The sequence below is a fragment of the Lontra canadensis genome, unplaced genomic scaffold (genome assembly GCF_010015895.1).
Source record: "Lontra canadensis isolate GAN:19392208 unplaced genomic scaffold, GSC_riverotter_1.0 scaffold4, whole genome shotgun sequence".
Taxonomy (NCBI): Eukaryota; Metazoa; Chordata; class Mammalia; order Carnivora; family Mustelidae; genus Lontra; species Lontra canadensis.
In genome coordinates, this window is record NW_022630998.1 from 19,173,760 (window position 1) to 19,200,261 (window position 26,502).

At 38.6% G+C, this 26,502-nt stretch overlaps 1 protein-coding gene across 1 annotated transcript in view; it reads left to right on the plus strand.

Moving 5' to 3' along the window:
• Positions 1 to 25,194, plus strand: part of ELL2 (elongation factor for RNA polymerase II 2) — a 69,962-nt gene extending 44,768 nt beyond the window's left edge. Inside the window, exons 4-12 of the mRNA XM_032846118.1 lie at positions 1,809 to 1,972; positions 9,127 to 9,386; positions 12,646 to 12,770; positions 12,912 to 12,999; positions 14,680 to 15,250; positions 17,808 to 17,874; positions 21,320 to 21,491; positions 23,753 to 23,797; positions 23,889 to 25,194. Of these exons, the coding sequence (XP_032702009.1) occupies positions 1,809 to 1,972; positions 9,127 to 9,386; positions 12,646 to 12,770; positions 12,912 to 12,999; positions 14,680 to 15,250; positions 17,808 to 17,874; positions 21,320 to 21,491; positions 23,753 to 23,797; positions 23,889 to 24,005 (1,609 nt within the window). The 3' untranslated portion in view covers positions 24,006 to 25,194. The remainder of the gene's footprint in view (positions 1 to 1,808; positions 1,973 to 9,126; positions 9,387 to 12,645; positions 12,771 to 12,911; positions 13,000 to 14,679; positions 15,251 to 17,807; positions 17,875 to 21,319; positions 21,492 to 23,752; positions 23,798 to 23,888) is intronic.
• The last annotated feature ends 1,308 nt before the right edge of the window (positions 25,195 to 26,502 follow it).

Below are 26,502 nucleotides of genomic sequence, written 5' to 3' on the forward strand. Positions count from 1 at the left end.
TCACTGTGTCTGGAATCTGTTTACTATTCTGCATTCACACTGCCCCACAGTAGTTCAAGCTCTTGCTCCTTGCCAGTAATCCTTCAGTAGCCTCCTGAGCGGTCTCCTGCTTTCACTTTTGTGCCCCCTACCTCCCAGTCCCTTCTTCCGTCAGATTTGACCTTTTCACAGTACAAATTTTCTCTCCCCTGTTTTCAGTCTCTCTTTTTCTTGGGACAGAGTCTAAAATCCTCCAAAGCCCTGTATGATGTACTTTTCATGCCCTCTTCAGTCTCATCTGTAACTGTCCTTTCCAGCTTTCTTTGGCCAAACTGAAAACTTTTGCTTCCCCTGGGCCCCACACAGGTTGATTCTCCTCCCAGAAAACTTCTATCCTCCCCTGCTTCCACACACATACACACACACCCTGTAGACATCCCTGTAGATCACCTTTGGCATCACTTCCTCCAGGAAGTTTTAGTCTTGCCCACAATCCAGGTGAAGTACCTTCCTAGGGATTCCCTGCCTCCCTGCCATTTGTCACACTGTGTCATAAATTCCAGAGTGCTTGTCACCCATTAGACAGCCTCTTGAATGAGGGGCCACATCTGTCTTTGCCCTTGTCTCAGCCTGACCCTCACATATTGCCTGGTGTGCAGTCCCTGCCTAATAAATATTTATGAGATAAATGAACTGGTTTATTTTCTTAAATAGCATTTGTACAGCTATTAGGAATTTACAGAAATTTTATCAACCCTATTTCTTAGCCTCATAACAAAGCTAGTTTGGAAATAGAGTAGCAGAGGTAGAGTGACATTTTCGTTACTTCTATATTCCAGTCTGTTTTAAGGCCATAGTAATTTCTTTTTAAAATACTAACATAAGGGCATCTGGGTACCTGAGTTTGTTAGGCATCTTAGTTCCTTAAGTGTCTACCTGTGACCCCAGGGTCCTGGAATTGAACCCTGTGTCAGGCTCCCTGCTCAGCAGGGAGTCAGCTTCTCCCTCTTCCTCTGCCCCTGTTCACGCTCTCTCTCTTGCGCAGTCTTTTACTCTCAAATAAATAAATAAAATCTTTAAAATAAATATATAAATAAAATACCAGTGTAACTGCTACCAGGATCTCCTAATATTAGCATAATACTTTGAAATGGAGCCATCTTCCAGGCCAAAGTTAATTTTCATGATTTTTTTTTAAATAAAAATTTTTCAAAAAAGATTTACAAAAATTTCTTGTCCAGTATTTTCTTTGATATTTGCCACACAAATAGGTCATCTTATGTAGAGATTTAACAAAATGGCAAATAAAAGGCTACAAATGTTTAGGATATTTGGGCTATAATAAAACCTAATGTTCAATATTTTGGCCTTAAAATGAATTATCTCATTAAAAATTAAAACATCACAGTGGGTCTGTTTCTTCTAGTCATTTCTAAAGCATGCATATTATGGTTACTCCAAAAGAAAACTTTAAACATTTTTCGTATCAGTGGTAGAAAATTTTTTATAAAATGAAAGTAAAACTACAGTGCTCATTGAGACTCCTCTGGTCTTCAATACAAATACTAATTATTTTCAGAATTTTACAGATTTGGTCTCTGAGAGTTCATTTTACCCATTCTATTCAAAATATGAATAAAACGTGATATGAAATGAAGGAGAAGAATTTAAATAATTTTGAATTTCAACACTTCAGATTATTAATATTAGTTATTTCCAGATTGCAAGGCCATTATTTGGGCTACTGATTTTAAGATTATACATTTCTCACTTGCCTTTGTTCTGAAAATGAGGGACATCTCTAACAAAGCCACCATCTTACTTGACAGCTCTGGAGCCTCCCAGCTCAATTGTCTGGGATTTATACAAGATAAAATTACAGTGTGTGCAACAAACGACTCGTATCAGATGACACGAGAAAAAATGACCCAGGCAGAGGAGGAATCCCGCAACCGAAGCACAAAAGTTATCAAACCTGGTGGACCATATGTAGGTTTGTATAGATATCGTTTTCCTTCTCAGATTGATTGGAATAATTCAAGACCACTGTAGGTAAATACTGGTAATATTAACCTAATGTTAACACAGAATTAGTTTACAGAACATTTTGAATAATAATAATGGTCGAAAAGTTTTACTTCTTTCATAAATCCCAAATCCATTGTCGGCTATTTGTTATTATTTTACAATACTGGGTTCTGGTCATGTTACTTTACTATGTGAGGTTGTAATAGTGGTACTGTTGTGTATTCTTGGACACTGGATATCATTACAATGATGGACAGTATAGGTTTTCTTTGGCATTTTTGTAGGATTATTTTTACAGTAAAATCTATTAGTAGAATTTCAGAGGATCTTTGCACACGGAATTTTTATTGCAAAATATAAAATGTGCTTAAAGCAAAAGGGTGATGCCTTTTTGGTACCTCAGTTGTGATATCATTCATGCATTCTCATCCTCATCTATCCATTAATTAAGAGGCTGCCCACCCCCATCATCTTTATCATCAGCTCACTCAAATATCCATCAGACTGAAGAAGTAAGACCGGATCAGCAAGACGAGTCTCTCCTTTATGAGCAGTGGCCCTAATAAAGAGTTGATTGGCAGTGACTATTAATAGTAATAGGAAGAATTATCAAGAGTAAAGATGAGCTCTTTGAGGCTTTGGTCAGTTTAATAACATAAGTCATCATAAGTAAATGATGAAAAGATAGAAATTTGGAAATGTAAATGCACACAAAAACAGTCTCATGAATAACCAGATTCTTTCATCAACATCCTTCTATGGTTTGGTATAATTTTACTTCTGTATTTTCCCATTGCTGACCCAGCTATAGTACATTCAGCTTTGAGATTCTCCACTGGTGTCTTTAATAAGTATTTCTTTGGAACAAAGCCAGTGCTCCTGGGACTTAGTGCTTAGCTTAGATACATTTAGTTTGGTTTAACAACAATTCATGGCTCCCCCAGGTATCTGTACCCATGCGGCCCAGTCCCAACCCAGTAAGTTACCAGCAGTGAGATTTTTCACCTTCCCTTTCCTGCTGAGTGAGGTAACAACTTCCAACCTCCTTTCTCTTTATTCTCATGAGTAATTTAACTTTCTCTGTAGTAGGCTAAATCTCAAATTGTTTTTAAAACACACAAGATCTGCCGCACTTTGCTGTCCCTGTTGCTTTGAAAGTATTCTTTTACGCTGTCCAGTATCACCATTTTATAAACAGTGAGGCAAGTTGGTGTGTTTGACAAAGGACTAGAAGACTAAACCACCAAAACAGTGGGTTCAAGCCTCTGCCTTCAGCTCAGGTCATGATCCCAGGGTCCTGGAATCAAGCCCCACTTCTGGCTCTCTGCTCGGCAGGGAGCCTGCTTCCTCCTCTCTCTCTCTGCCAGCCTCTCTGCCTACTTGTGATCTCTGTCAAATAAATAAATAAAATCTTAAAAAAAACAAAAACACCAAAATGATTTTTTTTTTTTTTTGCCTCTTGCCTGAAAAATTTTACCTTGATTTATTCCAAAGTTTGCAGATGAGCAGTGATCACTGTACGTTCCCATTGAATGATCCATGGTGTCCCCTCCGTTCGCATGTGTGTTTTGATAGGGTCAGGTGCAGTTTATCTGCACAGCATGTTACATGGCAGACTTGACACCACCCAGAATCACATAACTCATACGATTCCTAAAGTGCAGGAATTTTCAAACTTTTGAATTTTCTTAGGCACTACAGATAACTTATTTACATTTTTTAGGTGTGACCATGTAAAATTTGAGGTTATCTAAAGTTTAAATTTGAGCCAGAGTACATCCGTGCCATTCTCAGACAGGGTGGCCTCCCTCTGCGCACACATAAATTTGCCCCCACAGAGCTCTACAGTGACCCTGCCGGGCTGCACACCCCACTCTGCTGGGTCCTCTGTGCCCTGGCCACTTGCCAGCACAGTACAGTGTTCTCTGGTCTTCAGTCTTGTCGATAACCTCTTCAGCCTTTATACTTTTGGTCATATAACCCCAGCTCCTTTTAACTTTTCTTAAGATGGCTGTATGCCAACCTTTTAATTATTTTTATTGCTCTCCTCTGGACTGCCTCCATTTCTTCAGCTCAGAATTCAAACCTTAAGTGTTTTATTTTTTTACTGTGCTTTGTTCTGGTATGTTTTGACCTTTTGATTTTAATCTCATCCATTGCTAGACCTTTACCATATTTCTTTCCTTTTAGGTGGCTCTGTTTGTATCTTCCTGCTTTTTTAGTACTTCAGAACTCTCTGACTCACTCATTTCTTTCAAATGCAGTCATTCACCCTCTGGTACTAATATTACCAAACACTTCTGGAGTGCTTGCTGTGCACAAGACACTGGTTAGCACTTTACATGCAGTTCCTCCTCTAGATCTCAAAACCACCCTGTAAGGGAGGTTATGATTACCTCTCCATCTTACGTATCACCTAGTTGGTATCAACAAATAGCAAATGATATGGATTTGGCCCCTTAACAAGTTGTGTTACTTTCATAAGACAATAGGAGATACCTCTTCAGTTCATAATTGAATATATCATATAAAATAATGCCAAAAGCTCACCTTCGCCACCTTAGAAGTACCTGCAGAGTAAGGCTTCTCTCGGGAGTGTCAGCCTAGCTGGAGGACAAATGGGAATAATGCTGGTCTCGCTGAGGGGTTGTGCTCTCATAATGCCAGGCCAGACCTCTGGCAGCTGAATTAGGGCACAAGCCCTCCTGTGACTCCTTTGGGTCACCTGGCCTAGTCACCCAGGAATAGAAGCTTTTGAGACCCTTTTGTAGACTGAAAAAAAAAAAAAACAAACAAACAAAAAACAACTTATTTTGCCTGGAGAAGAGCAGGAGAGTCTTTAACCTACGAAACATCATTATTTCTTCAGAATAGTTATGCTTTTAGTCATGAAATTTATATCAGTGGTGAGCACTGTTGTGTTACAATCATTTCACTTTGTTTTTTTGTTTTTTTGTTTTTTTTTTTTTTAAAAAGCCTCAAGAATCACTTGAAGGAACCACTGCTCCATTTTATCAGTGTATGTCTGCTCACTGATTTTTACCTAAATTCTGGAATTTTATTGAATTGTAAATTTTTAATACATGCTAATATTTATTTAAATGTATAAAATAACCCAACCAGTATAATTTCTAGAATTCTTTCTCCAATTTTCCCAACTACTGCCCCATCCTCCTTATTTATAATGAGTTGATACATGTTTAGATGACCTTAGACAAATCATTTAACATCAGTGGATCTTAATGTTCTCAATTATTAGATAAGGGGTATTTGAACTGGGTAATATCAAAGGTCCTTTGTAGTTCTAAATTTTGTGACCATTATGTGTGTGTGTGTGTGTGTGTGTGTGTGTGTGTGTGTATATATATATATTTGGATAATAAACCTTTTGAAACAAAAGAGCATAAGTGCCAAATGGTGGAGATGGTTTCCACTGCAGTGGATTACGTATTAAATCATGAAGTCACCCCATCATCAAGATCCTGCCAGTGTTTTTTTAAAGCATTGGGTTGGTGTTGCCAGGGCTTCTAGTCAGGTTCCACAGAACAGAAAAACCACTGCAGAAGATATCTACAGCCCCTGCTCTTTCTGATGTACTGATTTAACACCTTCCTTTCAGAGAGTTTAATCAGAGCCACTAGACAAAGGGATAAATACTTCTACAATCTCATATTAAATGGAGACGCTATAAGTGGACTCCTTGTTATGAAACAGCGGTTCAGATATAGTCCCAGATTACACAACTCTGTCAGACCCACTGCTGCTGTTTATATAAGGAGCCCGGGGAATTGATTAGCAGTTGAGTCTGGGAAGAGAATTAGGTTCTCCCACAGGCTTTATTAAAAGGGCTTTTCTGAGGCAAATGTTGAAAAAATAAAAATAAAGCCTTTCTTCTTCCAACTTTGAACCTCCCGTTTTCTTGCTTTACTTTTTTTTCTATTTTTTTTCTTTAACATCTCAGTTCCATAACTACTTAGAGCACTGATGTTTTCTCATCTGTAGCCTGTCTTATGTTAAACCAGAGGACTCCTTCCTGGCTGGATAGGCACAGACTGATGGGGAGGCAGCAAGCAAGTGATCTTTACGTAAAACTCAGGGACCCAGTGTGTCTGGATTGCTCTGTCAGCATTTAAAAGAAGTGAGTTACTCCCACAACTGGCTGTTTAAAGGAAAAATGAGAGTGGGGCATCTGGGTGGCTCAGTCAGTTGAGCATGCAACTCTTTTTTTTTTTTTTTAAGATTTTATTTATTTGACAGAGATCACAAGTAGAGAGAGAGAGAGAGGAGGGGAAAAAAATGAGTAAAGGAAAAATGAGATAAAGGTAAAGTGAATGTACTGGGGGTAGGAAATTCATGTATTAGTAACAGCCTAGCTTTAGGCCCCAGGTGAGACTCCACTGCTGTCATATCCCTGACCAGATTCTAATTTCTCGTCAAACATCATACCCCTTTCAGGGGCAAAATGAGCCTCCCTTATTTGTCTGCCCTATGCTTGCTTCAGGGAGGAGTGGCGGTAAACTCATGAGACCTTGGGGCTCTCCAGAGACTGAGGATCAGAGGTGGGTCAGACATACAGAGGAGGTAGGGCAGCCTGGAACACACTGGTAGTACTGTGGCTTTTTGTTTTTATTTTATTTGCCTTCCTTGCTGGCTTGAGTTCATTCTAAATGATCAATCATGGTACATGTGAGCTTAGCTAAAAAACTCACTGTCTACTCCCCTCCCTAGAGAAGAGTGGTTGGGAGGGCTCCAGCTTTGTTTGGGGAAGTGTAAGCTAAACAGGTTTCAAGGGGGAGAATGTGGAATTCATAACGTTTCCTAAACTTTTGTGACCCTGGCTTTTTTTTTTCCCCCACAAGTTCCTATTAAAATTTCAAGGAACAGTACTGTTTGTTGATACTGTTGCAACTGCGAAGTGGTAGATTGGAGGGTGTGCAGTTGCCACATTAGAAATTTCGGTGTTTCTTCAGACGCTGGCATCCTCGCAATGTGGGGACATACAGACCACATTGATTCTGGCTCCTCTGCTGTTTACTTGTTCTCTCACTGCCATTCACTTTGACACTTTGCTAGTCATCAAATGCTGATTCAAAGTCCGCTAGTCAACAAAGTGGCTACAGCCTACGCATAATGGAGCTTAACCTAACAGGAAGCAATGGCAGACATGAGGCATTTGTTCATAAAACCTTTCCTACAAAGAAATACATGTAAGAAAAGTCACGTACTAATAACAGAATTTTCTAAGTGCTGAGTGAGCACTTTAGACCATTTGAGTTTATCTCCTTGAAAGCCTCAGTTTTGGGGCGCCTGGGTGGCTCAGTGGTTCAAGCCTCTGCCTTCGGCTCAGGTCATGATCTCAGGGTCCTGGGATCGAGCCCCGCATCAGGCTCTCTGCTCCGCAGGGAGCCTGCTTCCCCCTCTCTCTCTGCCTTCCTCTCTGCCTACTTGTGATCTCTCTCTGTCAAATAAGTAAAATATTTTTAAAAAAAAGAAAGACAGACTCAGTTTTCTCACCTATGCCATGTGAGACTGACATGAGTGACTGACCATGCCTGTTTCATCAGGTTACAGACTTAGTGTGTGTACAGATCTTAGCAGAGTGTCCCCACCACCACCACTTAATTGGTTCATGGTAAATATTAGTTCCCTGCCCATCTGGCACTAGGGTAAGCTATCTCTACATTAATAAAAATACAGAATCCAGATCTATCTCTAAAACTTTAATCACACCTTTAATAGCTTTTCCTACTACTGGGCAGTGTTCCTTTAATGTTGAGTTCCTTTGTTGTGCAATATTTTGATCTGATACTAATAACTCGTTACGTCCAGACAGTAGAGAAATATAAGAGTCAGTGAGATATCTGTCCTTTCTCCGTTTTCTAGGCAGGACTGTGTAGACAGCCCCTCTGGCTAGGCCTCAGGACCCCAGCAGGGACAGAATTATTATTAAAGCTCCTGCCCAGTTAAGCTGTTTTCACACAGACCAGACCATAGCACTTAAGATACTGCTCTGAATTACCTACTGTTTCTAGTTGCTAGTCTTGTTCCTAATGTACTTGCCCCACATTGCATGTCATCACCAGTTCTCCCCACCCGTTGACCAGAGGGCACAGAGTTGGAGGTTTAGAGTGTACTAAAGGTGCTAAAAGATTTCACCTCAGAAATGATAAAATGAGGGTCTTCTACAGTGTCATTCTAATTTTTTTTTTTTCCTAGTTTTGTCAGTGATCAGCTATGTCCTGATGGCTCTGCGCATGCAGTATCCAGGTCACTTCAGCCCAGAGATACTCTCTAGAAGTAGCCACTTGCCACTTACCAATGTTAAGTTTAAGCAGAAAATGGGTTAATTACCAAATGGCACTTGCCTGGCAGGAATGATGTGAAGGCCTCCTTTTTACCATTTTCCGTTGCTCTAATTCACCTGTGTACCCTCAGCCTTGCAGTGGAAATGTCTGCTTGTGTGGCCCTCTTAGATTCTTTTTAGTTTGGTTAGTTTTGGTTTTGGTTTTTGACTCCTAAAATTTGGTACGGCCTATTGAAAAGGAAAATATCTAGTGGATGTCCTTCTGAATGTTGATCCCAAATTATGCCTGAACCCCCTTTTCGTGGTTCCTGAATCTGTGAGATTAAGATAATTCCCCAGCTCAGCCAAAAGTATGGTCTCAGTGAGAGCTAACAGGTATTTCTCATGTTTCACATTTGCTATATTCTGTCTGCCAAAGAAATGACATATAATATGTAGATAAGTTCTGTAAACAGCACAGGTAAACACAGAAATTATTAAATTTCCACTTAACATGAACTACCTATGACCTTAAAATTTCCAGTCTGTTGCTACAGTGTGTCACTAATGTACCATATGTAGCTAATATAGAATAATTCTATATGCATATTTATTCCAGTAAATAGTTCTATCAAAACAATTTCAAATCCATAATTTTAGGCCATTTATTCAAAATGCTTTCTGTTTGTAGATCTCTTTAAAGTAAAAACTGAAATAAAAAGGCCTTAATTCCCTTCAGAAATGAAGAAGTACCTAAATCAGAGTTGAGGAAACTGAGATGCTCATTATGTTCTTAACTGCAAATGTGTAACAGTGTCATTTCCACTGGACTTTAGGGAAAAGAGTGCAGATTCGGAAAGCACCTCAAGCTGTTTCAGATGCAGTACCCGAGAGGAAACGGTCAACCCCCATGAACCCTGCAAATACGATTCGAAAGACACATGGCAGCAGCAGTGTTTCTCAGCGGCCATACAGGGACAGAGTGATTCACTTACTGGCACTGAAGGCCTACAAGAAACCTGAGCTGCTGGCTCGACTGCAGAAAGATGGTGTCAATCAAAAAGACAAGAACTCCCTCGGAGCAATTCTACAGCAGGTGAGACACCTGGAGAGAGTTCCTTCCTTGTACTTTCTTGTTGAGAAGCTCATGTAAGAAGGCTTCTTGTTGTTGCTATTTGAGGTAGAGAAATTTCAGGATCATCTTGATCGATGGTATATGAATTATAAGTCTTAAATATTAAGTCATCTTGTTTTAAACATTTAATTAAAAAACGAATTGAACTATAGCATTTATAGTAGGTTTTATAAGTTAGAGGCTACTGAATTGTTAATTTTAAAAAAGTAAATTTCAAGTCATTCTCTTCATTTGAATTAAACAAATTTTGCTCTGAAATTCCATAAAAATAAGTTTCTGTTGTCTCTTTTTGGTCTTGAATCACCTAAACTATTGCTGTAGTATTTATTCTTTATATAGGTGAAGTTGTACAATTTATTTTTATCAGTCTTCGGTTGGTATAAGGTAGAGTATTTTTATCTACAAGTTTTAAATGTGTCTTGCCTTGCATGCTCTTTACTCTGTTTTTCTACCACTGAGTATGCTGAGATCATTCACTTGTCTTCATTAAGGGATTTGAGTGTGTATTAACTTCCATCAATTACCTTATAATCACAAGCTTAAGTATAAAAGTAGATCATTAGTTTTGTTGAAGTACTAGTTTGTCAGACTATAACTCTGTATGCTTTTTGTATTGATTTTGGGTCATAAGTGTTACAGCATTCAAATGCAATTTTTTCTAAAGCAGTAACATTTCCAAAGTTCTTAAATTTCGCCATTAAAAAATATAAACCTGCATGTTTTCATTAATTATTCAAAAAATAATACTTTTAAGTCTGTTTCTTCATTTATTCTCCTATTCAAGTCATGATACTAAATATTATGAAAGAATAAAGCCAAAATCTCCAGTTCTGGGTTAACCAATCTCCAAGTGTCTTGGGCAGTCTCAAGGATCTTACTAAATTATTTGAGTACTTTTTGGAAAAACTTAATTTAAATCCTTATGTCACATAACAATTTTAAGAGCTCAAAAGACAGGATGAAAGTGAATAAGGGTGAGAGTGTATATGTTTCCGATTTTTTATTTGGGGAAGGAGGGAGGTTCAGGGTACAAATCACAAAATACCCGGTAACTGAATCTCCAGAAAAGTTGTAAGTTAACCTCCTAGGCTAGAGGATGAGATGGCAAAATGGTGGCAGTTGGTTCACACAGAGGATACTGGTGATGTCAGTAGTGAAGTGATTATGTATACAGACATGAAGATTTTAAAGTGTAGATGTGCTTAACTCAGCAGCAAATGGGACATGGGTGTCATTAGTACTGATCATTTGGCAGAATCTAGAGCATTGTCTCATCCTAGCTGCACGTTAGAATCTTCTGTGGAACTTTAATAAAACGCCAGTGTCTGGTTCTAACCCACCCAGATCAACTACATGGAGCAACTGAATGGATACTGAGCCATTGACTGAGATGAGAGGGATGGCAAGGAACAAGTGTATGTTCGGCAATCGGGAATTCTGTTTGGAAAAGATGTCTGTTAGACATACCCAAATGGTGATAGATATTCATTAGGTACATGTAAGGGTCTGGTGTTCAGAAGACAGTTGGAGCTGGAGTTACAAATTAGGAGATAGCAACATATGGACTGTCTACTGAGAAAGCTTTAGAGCTGGGGCACCTGGCTGACTCAGTTGAAGGAACATACAACTCTTGATCTCAAAACCATGAGTTCAAGCCCCACGTTGGGTGTAAAGATTACTTAAATAAATTAAAAAAAAAAAAAAAGATAAAGAAAGCCTTAGGGCTGAATGAAATAATCTTAGGTGAAGATGATGACAGTGAAGAAAACAGAGGATAGCTCCTAAGCAGTCTAGCATATAAAAGAGTGCACACACGCACACACACACGCAAAACAAAAGAAAAGAAAAAAAGAGGGAGGAGGAGGAAAACAGGAGAATATCCCAGTATGAAGCCTAGAGAAGCAATGGGGTCTTAACTCTATGTCGTCCCAAGGATAATAGGAAAGCTAAGCATTGTGGCTATTTTTCCATTTTGAGAAATCTGGTTGTGTCTCATTCTAATGTATTTGCAAATTTGAATCATAAGCCTACCATTTTCTACTTTATAACAACATTAATGTTAATGTTATTAGCGCTTTTCTTATAGCTTTCCTTACTGTAAGAAAAGCATAAACTACCATAATACATTTGATAGCACTTTACTTTAGAAGGACACAGAAAGAAGTGAAGCTGTTAAAAAAAGACCATTCCAGTAGAGAATGACAGGAGAAATATCTTTCTGCCAGCCTTAAAAATGACTCTTGGTTTGGCACCTGAATCCGTACATTTGTATTGTTTGTGGGATCGAGGCCTGGACACTCTAGGAATTGCAGTTATATGGTAGGAAAAGATTACACTTAAGAATAAACTGGTTGACTAATAACAGTAATTTGAGGGTTATTTCTTTTTATTAGTTTTCAGGAATTTCAAGGACTTTGAATAAGTGGTTCTTCAGGAGAACTGGCAGTCACAAGAAGCAGGCTTAGCAAGCCAAGAAAATGACAGACAAGGGCATCAGAATTGATACTATTTATGGAGATAATTTCTGCTGATTACTGAAGGGAAAGTTTATAACCTAGCATTTGGGAACTCTTTGGTTTCTACTTAATACAAATGACCAAGGATTTTTACTGTGATTCAAAAGTAATGGAGTTAATGACCAGAAATAAATAATGAAGTTCTTAAACCTCACTCCTTAGACTAGAAAAACTTAAATTTAAAAAAGTAAAAAAAAGAGGGCACCTGGGTGGCTCAGTAGGGTAAGCCTCTGCCTTCGGCTCAGGTCATGATCTCAGGGTCCTGGGATCGAGCCCCACGTCGGGCTCTCTGCTCAGCAGAGAGACTTCTTTCCCCTCTCTCTCTGCCTGCCTCTCTGCCTACTTGTGATATCTCTCTCTCTCTCTGTCAAATAAATAAATAAAATATTTTTTTAAAATAAATAAATAAGAGTTGAAAAAATAAAATAAATAAACCTCCCTCTACTTTTTGCCTACTGTAGGTTTTTTGAATAGAAATATGACTTACAGTGGATGTTCAGGGATAAAATATTTAGCTACTTATATAAAGTTTAAATTTCCCAAATGAAGTCAAATAGCATTTATTGAGATCTGGCATATGCAAAACTAGCAGTCCCTTTGGGGCCAATTGGTACAGTTGTTTTCAGTGTAAAGCAAAATGCTGCCTATTTTGGGTTAGGAAGTAGCAAAAAGATCTAATGCTCTGTTTTCATACCATGTACTAGGTAGCTAATCTGAATCCAAAGGACCTCTCATATACCTTAAAGGATTATGTTTTTAAAGAGCTTCAGAGAGACTGGCCTGGATACAGTGAAATAGACAGACGGTCATTAGAGTCAGTGCTCTCAAGGTAAATCTTTTTTTTTTTTTCCTTAAAAAAAAGTTTTAGTCATTGTCACTTAAGTGTTGAGAAGGAAAAAACAAAGGTAAGCTTTTTATCATGAACATTTGAAAATTCTCCCCATAACTGGAACTTGTGTCCCCTTTACAGAAAACTAAATCCATCTCAGAATGCTGCCAGCACCAGCCGTTCAGAATCTCCCGTATGTTCTAATAGAGATGCTGCATCTTCTCCTCAGGTATTCACAAAATTATATAATCATAGCCCTGAAGTGAACCTCAGGAGCCACCTAGTTCAGGTGGTCTGATTTATGCGTGAGAGAAAGGAGGCTCCAAGAAGCTGCATAGCTTGCCTTCCCACAGTCACATAGCTAGTTCTCGAGGCAGAGCTCTGTCTAGAATTCAGGTCCCAGCTCACAGCCCAGACCTCTTTTTCCCTACAGCACTGCTTGTCAAAGTGCTTAATATCTGCTTTGCTTCTCCATATTTAAAGTTTACATGTATTATAAGATTATCTACTTTTCTATTAGGTCACTAACTAGAAGACTTATCTAGTCCCATATCCAGTCTCAAATTATACGGAAAATTGATGATATTTAATATTATCTGAAAGATGTTCGAGAAAACTTTTCTTGGGGAAAAATGTTTCTAAAATAAGCAAAGAAAAAATTGCGTCATTTTCAGACATGTCTCTTTAATGTACTTTTTTCGGTTAGATCCCAATCAGAATACTCCACTTAGACCTCACTCCTTCCAGCTTAAGTTCCCCCCAAGAGATTCCTTGGTTCCCTGGTTTGGGGCAGACCTATCTACCAGTGCTACCGACAAAATGCTCCTCTCTCTGGACCGTCCTCCCAAGGACTGGGGAGATGGGACAGATGTGTGGAGAATGGTAAGCATGCTCTGGGCAAAAAGCTGTTCGTATATCCAAAAAAGTTAGAAACCTATTGTGAGTAACAGAGGAAGGACAAAATAAAAGCAGTTCTGTCCTTGCATGGATATTGTCTATACAAGCCTCACTTTTAGTGCCAACTACCATGGAGTTATTTATACTCTGATCTAATTATATAATGGCTGCCAAATCAATGATGCTAAACTGAAAAGAGAATAAATTGATGGGATGATTAACTATTACTTTCCTCCAGGCTGAAGTTTAGGCCACATCATTCATTACGTTGGATATATGCTTCATACTTTTCAACTATCAGAATTTCCTTTTCCATTTAAATATTCCTGTTGCTGGATTGGGCTAGTATAAGCATAATTTTTAAAATTTTTGAAACATTAATTCCATATCATTTTTGTGGACTCATTGTCATTAAGACTTATTTTCCAATACATTGAAGAGGTATATTTACAGGGAAGAAATTGAACAGCATTTCAGCAGGGATGGAGATACTTAGAGAAGGTGCCAGCTGTTCTCATTTTAAGACAGGTGAAATAATAAATGACAGCCAGCATATTCATAACTGGAGCATCTTAGCACATTAGGGGAGATTAAGTAAGTATAGGCTTTTATTGCCCTTTCCCTACCCTTCTTAGTCCTGACAGCGTGAAATGGTACAAACTGCTTTCTCTTCTCAGTGTAACTGGGTCAGCTGTGGCCCACAGAGGAAGGAGGGTACCTCTATTTAATACTCTCTGAAGTGCTATAGTCCACATAAGTTGGCATGGTCTCCCAAAGAACTTAGGGTGTGGCTATAGGATCAGAAAATTCAGAAAACATATTTGCCAGATTCTCCCTTTTGTTTCTGTGGATTGTCTATTCCTGCTTAAGCTTGCAGAGTGGTAGACACAATGCTGGTGATAAACTTAAGAATGAGTAAAATTACTCAGTTGTTCATATGATAACCAAACCAGTGATGTTGAGGTTTCATACGAACTGGCTCATTTTTTTTCTGCTTCCCTCCTCCCCACAGAAACGGCTTTTAGATTCAGATTTCATCGATCCTTTAATGAATAAAAAAGCTCGAATATCTCACCTGACAAACAGAGTTCCGCCAACATTAAATGGCCATTTGAATCCCCCCAGTGAGAAGTCTGCCGCAGGCCTCCTGCCGCCCCCTGCAGCTGCTGCCATCCCTACCCCACCACCGCTGCCTCCAACCCACCTGCCCGTCTCCAATCCTCCTCAGACTGTAAACTCTAACTCCAATTCCCCCAGCACTCCAGAAGGCCGGGGGACTCAAGACCTACCTGTTGACAGTTTCAGTCAAAACAGTAGTATCTATGAGGACCAGCAAGATAAATATACCTCTAGGACTTCTCTGGAAACCTTACCCCCTGGTTCAATTCTACTAAAGTGTCCAAAGCCTATGGAAGAAAACCATTCAATGTCTCACAAAAAGTCCAAAAAGAAATCTAAAAAACACAAGGAAAAGGACCAAATTAAAAAGCACGACATTGAGATGACAGAAGAAAAGGAAGAGGACCTTAAAGGAGAAGAGGAAATTGCCAAGCTGAACAACTCCAGTCCAGATTCCAATGAAGGTATATTTTACATTTGTAAAACCAGCTGCATGTGTTCAGTGAACGGGCAGAGCAAACTCATCATGAGTGTGAGATTATGCTATTTATGATGACTAGTGCTTTTTTATCCATTGACTTTCTGCTATTAATCTTACATAGTATTGCGGTTTTGAGAGCAGATATTTTTCTTGTATTTAACAGCAGTCATTTTCCATCTCTTTTTAGCCAACGATTAAACACAGTTTCTTGAGAATAAGATGGTAACATCTGAAAATGACTTTATTATCCTCCAGAGAGCCCCTTCTAGAAGGTAGACTGTGTTGCTCTTTCCCATAACTGCCAGGGTACTATGCAACCTCAACGTGACCTATTATTATGTGCCAGTCTTGAACTAATTTAACCAGACACACAATTAGCGATAAAAATAATTCTTTTCCTTCTTTGCCAAAGAAACAGGGTCACCCCTCTCTTAATTAATATTAACACAGGGGAAATGTCAAATTCTTTATAAGACAGGCAAGGTAAGACTGCATATGCAAATCCATCACATCATCGTTACTCAGAGTGAAAGCAGTTTGTCTTATGTAAGGCTATTGGCAATTTGCATGACAGAGCTTAAGAATTCTTTTTCAATTTTAAGAACACTGTTTTAGTAAACTAGTATTAATTGTTAGCAAAATTTAACCATTTCAAGCTTTTGGAAACTGTTAAAAGCCAGATATGTAGAGATGCAAAGAAGCTTATTACAATGCTTTATTTCTGAAGAAAAGCTAATCAGTAGAAAGACCACTTACCTGAGGTATAATGATCTTTAACACAGAGACAAAAATTCTATTTTTCTTATTTTAAAAAAATTGTCCTCTAAAACTTAACGTCCCCCATGCCAGCATGTCAGAGATTCAAGCCCATCATTTAGCATTGCCGCCAGTTTTAAACCCAGCTTAACTAAAGCAAAATTCCCTAGGAAAGTACAACTTCAGAAAAGTTACTTTAATGAATAGAATTTAAGGAGTGTTGTCTTTCTGTAATTCGCCCATAATACTGGAAGTCTGTAACCCTTTGATTTAACTGACCATTTTTACAACATGAGAGAAACTTTGCAGAATAGTATGATGCAATGCCTTCACTGGGTCAAGTGTACTGCACATCAAAGCTGACCTGTTGAAACACTGAAATCCGTATGGTACTGTATAGTGACCCAAAATGTATTGGTAAACTTTTTCCCTCAAGTACTACTGTACTTGAATTTGCCAGGTCAGGAAATGGCAAGAGGTAATGAAACCTTGTGTTCAGTTAGCAAGCCACATTCCTGGTTCTATCCCAGCCTCCACACTTCCCACTCTGAGATGGTAATCCTGAGTCAGGCTGGTGTTGGGGCAACTGGGTCCCAGTATTAGGAAACCTACAGCAGAGTTTGAGTGTTCGAGTTGGAGGCCTGGAGAAGCAAACCTAGTCTTTGAATCCTCCACTGAGGATGTAGTACCTCTCAAAGCCAGTTGAGATTATCACAGAATACTGAGGATAGATCCAGACCCACAGCCCTTGAATCTGTTGGAATTTATCTGGTGTTTGTAGCAAAAAAGCCAGGTGACATTCACTTGATAGTGCCTTTTCCTTTAAGACTCAGGCTGTCATAAAAAAAGACAGACTCAGGCGTGAGTCAACACAAAAACAAACAATAATCCCACAGAGTCTGCATAATTTATTTACTATACTTGGTCTTTTAAAATATTAAACAAAGAAATTATGAAATTTTCACTTTTGTTTTATATTGGACATGCATGTTTTGCCAGCAGGCAGGGTTAGGACTTGAGTTATTGATTTAATTCTACTATAAATGATAAAAAATTACCCTATAAAGTCTAAACATACCCTCAGGAAATGGTGCATTCACACAAATAGAATACTGACTGGGGGATTTTACACACTTAGCATAGCCCTGAATGGCTGGCAGTCTCTTTGTCTGTTTATTTATTTTGTCCTTTTAAAAACAAATCTGTAGTATTATGAGGTATAGAGATGGGAGGAGTATAAATCGTGATTCAGTAATGCCTTATTTTGAAATACTTTAAATTGATAAACGGGAAAACTTCTTCACTGCTTCCACTGTCTGCATACAAAAAGGGTAGCAATAAAATACAGTGACCGCAGCAGTCTGCTACCTGACTTCATTGTCTCATCTGCCTTGTTTGAATCCTATGAAAAGTAGATGTTGATGTAAAATTTGTATCTTGCATTGTCTGGCTGCATCTGCCACCACAGTCTTTGAATTGCTGGGCAGATGCCACAACTGCTGTGGAAAGAATAGGAGATTGACCTTGGGTTAAGATGGAATTCCTTTATTGTGCAGACACTGCAGTAGCCAGGGCGCTTTCAATGCCTGGCGTCAGTTCTGCTGGCCCTGGTCATAGGGCCTCTATTGTTCGTGTTCAATTGTATTCCTTGCTCACTGTTGCTTATTGAGATGGAAGAATAGAATTTGAGGAAGAGTGTTCCAGATGTTTCTGATCTATTTTAGAATTATAGGCATTTTATAACCATACTGTTCGGTGAAAGCTTGCATTTTTCTTCGTTATAGGAGTTAAAGAGGGATGCACTGCCTCCACGGAGCCTTCTTCAACAATTGAACTCCCAGATTATTTGATGTAAGTTCAGACGTCTGCCAATGGGAGAGAACTGTTTAATTTTAGAAAGTTTGCAAATTCTTTTCCCATAATTTGCAAATCAAGAAAAGAAGTTCCAGAAATAGAGCCCTGGAGCCACCCCTGCGTTTGCAAGGCTGCCATTAAGCCTCTCATTCCAAATCCACCCCTGTCTGCCTGAGCAGGTTGTGCCTCCCCCTGCTCTGAGCTCTTCTCCATGGCCTTTAAGTACAGAGAAGCCTGTCCTTTGTTCCGAGGCCAGTCCAGGCATTTGATTATGGAAGATTTCAGGGATCTGACTCTTCAAAGCTGACAGTCTGTCAATGCACATTCACTTGTTTCCCCCAAAGAGAGTTTATTACTGATAAAGAGCTTAAACCTCCACAGTTAATACAAAGTAGAGATAGGCTGATTTTCATTTAAATAAAGCTCTGCCATAGAATTAATTTTAAGAGGAGAAAATAGTAAGATTTGATCATTTCACGTTAGTACCAGTTATTAATGTTTTTCTTGTTATGGCAATAAGTGGCTAAATGCTGAGCTGGGAACAGTTTTGTAACTGGCTATCACAGAAATTATAACTTGTACACATAATTCTAGCTTTTTTATAGACTCAGGCTTCTGCGTAAGAAGAAATAATTAAGTTGCAAGAGCCTGGAAAAATGGAGAGCGGAAGAGCGAACAGATATGACTGCAGGATAGCTCTGAAAATTAACAAATGGACAAAATAACTTGAATGTAGACTGGAAAATGAACTCTGAGCTCTATGAACATTTTTTCCTCTTTTAGTAGCATGGTGGACAAAGTTAAACTGTGCTGTTTAGCCCTCCATGTACCACGAAATGTTCATTTCTAAAGTGGAGAACATTTTATACTTAAAATGTGTTACTTTTGCTTAACAGTAGTGTGAAAGCTATACTTAATGGGGAATGATACAGCATGAAACCATAATGCTCGTTATCATCTCTTAACTGAAAAGATGCCAAGAAACCATGCTCAGTCCTCTCTCATCTGAGATGGTGGTATAGTTTTAGAGTTCTGAGAGGGAGTTTTGCAAAGCAGCCACCACTGAACTGGCCCAGGAAGGGCTGGTTGGGGGACAGCGCCTGCAGGGCTCCACTGATGAGGAAGTTCACCTCTCCTTTTGCAAACCCACTTCTCCTCAAAAGTCTTATGAAAGTTGCCCCCTCAAATGACATCTGCAGTACTGTGCTCTTGTTCTCTTGTGATGGATTTTGAATTCCCCTTTTTATGTAATAATGACACAGACTAGTTATATGTGACAAAATCATGTGGGGAGACTAAAAAATAATTCTAACCCTTTCCCCATAGATTCAGGATGTTGCTGTGTTTTGTCGACTTAAACAGTTCTATATTTAAAAACTTGTTTTTAACTCCCTCATCTAAGAATGGTTGCTACATCCTCCTCAGCACGTATGTTTGTCGTGTTTCTGGCTTTTAAAAATCATGAAAGTACGTAACCTCTGTGATTGTTTAACTTATTTTATCCCAAGACTATCTGATGTAAATATAGCAAATTTTCTTAAAATGGTGAGAAAGCATGAATTTTCAAAAACACCGAAATTACAGAACTTAAACTTCAGTTGTTTCAGAAGAAAACCAAAAAGATATACAATAAAACCTTAATGATCAGTCTCTGAATAATTCATACTTAAACCACAATATTCCTAATTTTTGTATAATAAAAATACTTCTGTTACTTGTGGTTGTGAAATAGCCAAGCCCTTTAAAATTTTACTCCATCCCTGCAGTAGGAACCAACTAGAGAACCATAACAGTTTTTTGGGGTTTTTTTTGTTTTTTTGTTTTAATAGTGAAGTGCTTTTTGTTAGAATGCCAGTATAACCAAATAATCTTCTATAATAGCAACACAACTGTTGGCCAGTTTGGTATTTTTCCCTAAGGAAATTAATTAAATAAAATACCGAGGGTGTAGCCTTGTTTGTGATTTTTGAGAAAGCAGGATATTTTATACAATAAATGAAGCCTGAGTTTCATGAGCAGTTTAGCCATTTTGCTTACATACACTTATTCCCAGGAATCTCTTTTCCCACCCTGGGCTTCCTCTGGTGTGCAGTCAGGACAGCCCTGTCTAGGAGAGGACTGCTTCTCTGCGTGGCTGGCCCCATTCCTTTTACAGCACAGACACCAGCAGGGCGCCCTAAATCAGCATACTACTGCTGTCTCAGTTACACTTAGAAAAATAAACCTCCACAGTGTCTAACTCAGCATGAATAAAAATATTAATGAGGACATTAAGGTTGCACAGTTGCATCACTTTTCTCACATTTCCAACTAGACATTTTGCCCTCTCGTTTTGAATAAAACTGGTAAGATTATCTGAATCCATTTTTGTAGAGGACTGAACTCCAGGGTTTTCCCTGCAGTCAAGAATATATGTGCATGCCTGAGGCATGCTGAGGCACCTGCTACTTGCCTGAAATTGCTCTGAAATCTCAATTTTTATCTCAAAAAGTCGAGGGAATTTTGCATCCCACCACAGGAATGGAGAACCCAGGCCAGACCCTGGTGTGGTCCCACTTCCCAGAGCCACAAACAAATAATACTAACTTTGTTTTAATATTAAAATGCTGTTTTAATTTGCTTACCACTGAATAAACTTGACACTCTGGGAAAATGGCCTTCACTTACCAGTTTCCTTAAGTTATTCACGACCTGAAGTAAAACAGATTTATGGCCTTTTAATTAAGAAAGTAAATTAGAATGATAGTATACACTGATGTTCAGTTACACAGACTGTGATATTTTAGTGTTGAAAAGAACTAGAAATATGCCCCTTTTTTTGCCATTTTTTCCCCTTGGTCTCTCATTTCAAAAGAAGACAATTACTCTTTTGTATTTTATACATTTGCCTAGTCAAACGTGGGAGGAAAGAAGTATAGGGAACAAGCCAGAGGCACCTTGCTGGCAGCAGGTGTAAACAGCCAAAGACAGACCTCCTCTCATAAAGCAGCAGATCTCCAGAGAGCTCTGACTTCAGCACTGAGTGACTATGTAACACTCTCCTGGTTTCATGTTACCCATGGAGGCCTTCTGTTTCCATGTGACTCGTGACAGATGGGTTGGCCTCTGCCACTAGTGTGGTAGTGAATTATTTTGGATAAAGAAAGATTTGGAAAGCTAAATCTGTGTTAAGTGGTGTTTTCTAGTCACAGTTCAGTTCCATTGCCACCATGTTTTTTCACATTTCCTTTCCTTCACTGGAGGTCTTAAGCTCTCCTGTGGGATAATTTCACGTGGAAGTCATCTGAAGGAATGACATGGGGCAAACAGTGGCAAGGCAGCATTCAGTCTTGGGATACGGGCTTGGGTATGGTTTCCAAGTTTTTGGTTTAAATATCCGGCTTATGCATCATGTTGATTCTAGAGTCTCTCTCCATTTATCTTATTTCTTTTTTCTTATTAGAAAATATATTGCTATCGTCTCCTATGAGCAACGCCAAAATTACAAGGATGACTTCAATGCGGAGTATGATGAGTACAGGGCCTTGCATGCCAGGATGGAGACTGTAGCTAGAAGATTTATCAAACTAGATGCACAACGAAAGCGGCTTTCTCCAGGCTCAAAAGAGTATCAGGTAAACATGTTTGCTTCTAGATAGGCTGACTTCCATATTTTACCCTCTTTGTTCTCTGCCTGGCCCATTCCCAGGCAATCTGCTGGCCTTCAGAGCAGGTCTTCTGGCAAAACCAGGCTCTCTTCAGCTTTTGGTCTTCATTTAAAATTAGCTAGGAAACTAAATATTTGAACTAGTTCTCAAACCTAAGTGAATACAATGAACTGTTTTCCGGTCAGTGGAAAAAATAACTTTATATGGCAAAGTATGTATAAAATATGTAATATATGCTTAATCTTTACTGTAACATACTAAAGAGAGTATCAAGGAAAAAAGCAAATACAACTAAATAGGAAAAAAAGTTGGATTGGGGATTCACTGAAATATTTGATTGAACTGCCCACTCAGATATAGCTGCTAGTTCTGGTGCTGCTCCCCAAAATTGCTATTTCAAGTACATTAAAAAAGAAAAAAACCTCAATCGGGCATAGAATAGGGAAGATACAGACATAAAATACAAACGGGGTTTAATACTCCAGAGATTTTGGGTTTAAGTGAAAAGTTTGGTATTTCCAGCTCTTCCAAAGACTGACAGTTAATACATAGTAATCTCTTTTCACTTCCCGACTTTAAGTAGTAGTATTACCACAGCTGACAAACCAGTAGAAGCCAGCCAGACCCGTGTACTGGTTGTTCTCATGGTTAACAAGCAAAATGTTTAACTGTTTAATGTTTTAAATGAAGGTTTCCCTCTTTGTGTGGGCCACATAACTTATCACACTTCACAACCATAGATGGTGCCTTCATCTGGCCTACTACTGTTTTTCAGACAGCAATCTGCATAAGAGAATGAATGGGTTTCCCCCAGTGGAGAAAATAGCCTGAGAGCATCTGTGCTCACAGGCACAGAAGACTCCGGTCTCTTCCTCAGATCTGAAAGACTCAGGTGTCTTTCATTAGTGGGCCTTAATCTTTAAACAGTCTGCCTAGAGTTACAGAAGGTTTTTCAGAGGAATTAGTGTCTGAGGGTGCTCTTGATATGGTGGTTTGGGGTTTACTTTTTTAGATATAGCTATTTACCGTTGTACCATGATTATATTTAAACTAAAATGTAATTCCAAGAACTGCTTAGTGGTTAGGAGGAGGCTCCAGAGCTAGACTGCCTGGCCTTGATTCCCAGCTCTACCATTTAATATTTGTGTGACTTGGGCAAGTTACCTTACTTTCTTCAAAATCCCCCTCCATAAATAAGGTGATTATAGAGTTGTGCAGAGTAAATGTAAGCATTTGGAAACCGCCTAAATCCATGGTATATAAGGTTAAATAAATATTAGCCATTTTCTCCAGCCACCTAATATCCCTCCCTAGAGGCAATCAGTAGTACTGGTTTCCAGTGTATTCTTTCAAAGGTCTGTGTATGTGTTTGTGAGGTGTATATACACAAGCAGATTCATGTATGTGCCATATATAATTGAATTTAAGATGTCATCAATCGCAGTATGTACCATGGTCTTCTGTCCCAGTAAGTTAAACTGATACATTATTTATCTGATCTCATTAAAATGAGAAGAAATGGGGCGCCTGGGTGGCTCAGTGGGTTAAGCCTCTGCCTTCAGCTCAGGTCATGATCTCAGGGTTCTGGGATCGAGCCCCGCATCGGGCTCCCTGCTCGGCGGGGAGTCTGCCTTCCCCTCCTCTGCCTGCCCCACTGCCTAGTTGTGATCTCTCTCTGTCAAATAAATAAATAAAACCTTTAAAAAAATAAAATAAAATGAGAAGAAATGTGCATCTTAGAAGTAATGAAATTCTTAGACTTATCATTCTATTTCCCCTTTTAAACAACTAATATCAAACTGTATAAATCATTCTGTACTTTGCTTTATTCATTAAACAATATAACGTACCTTAGAGAACTTTATATAAACGCATGAAGCACTTCCCCTTTTTAATGGCCTCCTTGGATCCCTTTGCATGCATTAATGGACACTGAAATTTTGTGTACTGTCTTTTGCTTTACACATACGACCGCAGCAAGTAACCTTGTACACATAGCATTTCACTCAGGCACGAGCAAATCTGGAAGAGAAGTACAGAAGTGCTGAGTCGGTTCTGCGTTTGCTGTTTTGATAGCAGTTGCCAAATTGCCTTCCTTAAAAATGGTACCAGCTTACGTTCCCGTCATCAGTATTTCCAGCACCCTTACTGAGTGGGTCTTAGCTGTTTATATTGCCAAAAAGAAAAAGAAAAGTCGTTCCCTTCTGATTTTAATTTTCATTTTGTAGAATGTTCACGAAGAAGTCTTACAAGAATATCAGAAGATCAAGCAGGTAGGGATCATCACTGTGGGTTTTCTGACCCGTAGTTGGGAAGCATTACACATTCTACAACCTAATTCCTCCCTGTTTTTTTCCTCTGCAGTCCAGTCCCAATTATCATGAAGAAAAATACAGATGCGAGTATCTTCATAACAAGCTGGCTCACATCAAAAGACTAATAGGTGAATTTGACCAACAGCAAGCAGAGTCATGGCACTAAATCTGCTTGGACCAGAAGATGTGAATAAACTTAACCTTATTTATTTAAAATTCCAAATGAGTTGCTCTAAGATTCTAAAAAAAAAATGAAACTTTGCTTGTTGAAAGTTTCAGTATTAGTAAACTTGAGTTAATTTACTTTTATTTTTTCCCCCTTTTTACTTTGCTTCCCTGCATTTTTGAAGCTCCTTTTTTCTGGTCCTTCTCCCCACCCCGACCCTACCCCCAAGACTTATGTTTGTCAATAGAAATCATTTTTTTTAGACATTGGGGATCCAGTGTCTATACTTCAAATCATTTTTTTTTCCTTAAAAACTTACATTTGTCATTAGAAATGATTTTTTTTTAGATATTGGGGATCCAGTGTCCATACTTCAAAGTTATGTGTGTTTAAAAAAAAAAAACCACAAAAACAGTAATGTGCAAGGTGAAATGCTTTTGGATAAACATAAGCCTATTTTCTGACCTTTCTTAATGCAAACTCTTTGCCTTAAATGGTAGATTATTTAGAAATTTGCACAAAATACAAAAAAAAATTTAAACATTGTTTTGGAGGGTTAAGAAATAGAAAGGCATATGTGTATGTGTACAAATAAGCACACACATATGTACATACAGGCTGACTTGATCCAGACAGTGAATCTGCCCTGCAAGTTAACCCCCCATTGCAATGGTTGCCTTAAGGTGTTTGCTAGTTGTGTACATAGTGTGGTTAATCATTAGCTACACTGCTTCCCACTTGGTTAGAGCAATGGGAAGCATACAGTGGCCTACCAGCGTCTGAAAGCGTGTGCTCGACCAGTGTGTGTGCAGAGGTGGTGTGGATGTGAGCGTGCATGGAGGACAAAAGCTGCTACTCTCAGTAGGCCAAACGCTCAGGTTAAACAACTGATGAGTGTTACTATAGGGGTTGTTGTTGTTGTTGTTTTGTTTTTGTTTTTTTCCTGTCAAATTGCTACTTCTATTGTGGAAGACAAAAGCATTTCCATTTCAACAGTTTGTCAGCTTTATTAATGTTGGACAAAATCAATATGTTATGAAAATGAAACAGATCTATAGTTTTGGGGCAAAATTATAAAATTAAACATGTAGGTAACCTATTTATATACTGCTATAAAGTATTTTTTGAAGAGAGATATGCAAAGAAGCTATTACCTACATGAAATGTATATTTAAAGATTTTTTTTTTTCATCCTGGGAGCCAGGAATATAAAAAAGAGCAGATATATTTAACCATAACATACTGTGATTCATCAAACAGCACAAACTTTCATTTCATGGAGTTTATCTGTTGACGTTGATTTAAACTATCATTTGCTTTATCATGTGGGAACATAAGTTATGTGGTCAAAAATATAAGGATTTTGAACTAATGTTGATTCAACTTGTGTTGTCTTACCGTATTGTCTTTTCAAAGTGCTGCCAGTTGAAAAGGGAAGCATTATGTTTACAAATCTGTTTTGAAATGTTTGCCAAAATTTTGGTAGTATCTTTAATAAAGATGTTTGTCTCCAGCATCCAAAAAATAAATAAATAAAAAATAACTTTGTTGTGTATCAGTGTAAACCAGAAAATGTTGGCATCTGGAAAACCAGAAAGAGCATATAGATGAACTTTCCTCTTGGCAGTTCTTCTAAAACACTAACTGGAAAGAGTAGATAATATCAAAGAGTATACAAAAGTAAAAAGACTGTACAAAGACTGGTACAAGACTGCACTAGAACTCTATAACATTACTACAGAAATTAGATTCTGTGTAGCATGGACCTCTTAAGGAATTGGTTTCTTTTAGCATTGAGATCCCTGGTGCTCTTCCTTTTACCTCAGAATTGGAACAATCATTACTAAATGTTCACTGATTTCAAACTTTGAGTTGTAAAAAGATAGGAAAGGAAACTTAATTGAGGATAACTTTGTTCCTCGCATTATGGTGGAGTTTCCTGAGGGATTTGTTTGTAGGTGATGACCTCACTGGTGTTATTTCTTGGACAGGTTGGCCTTTTAATCAGAGATTTCTGCTGCTATTTGCTCTGAGCAGTGTTTCTCAAAAGCAAGGTGCTTGGACCACTTGCCTCACCCAAATTAGAATCTCTGGGTATAGCGCCCAGGTATCCACGCTTCGGTAAATAGCCTCCAGGTGACTTTTGCAAGGGAAGGTTTGAGAACCATTGGCTTAGATATGGCGTTAAACCTTTGGGTCTCTAAATCTCAAAGTCTTGAACTAAAGTTGAACTATTTGCTTTTTTTTATGCCCATCCCTGTCAGCAGGCACAAATCACTCTGTCCCCTACGTGATCTGAGGCACCTCTCAACTGTTTCACTGCCAGCCCTTATCTCAGAACTTGTTTATGAACAAGGATTCCAGTTGGTTCTTAGCCCTTGGAGCTCCCACCCACACACATCAGCACATATTCTGGTTTACAAATTGGGTAATAATGGAAACTGGAGATACATTATAAAAATTCAGCATTGCACATCCATAGACTTGACCACCTATC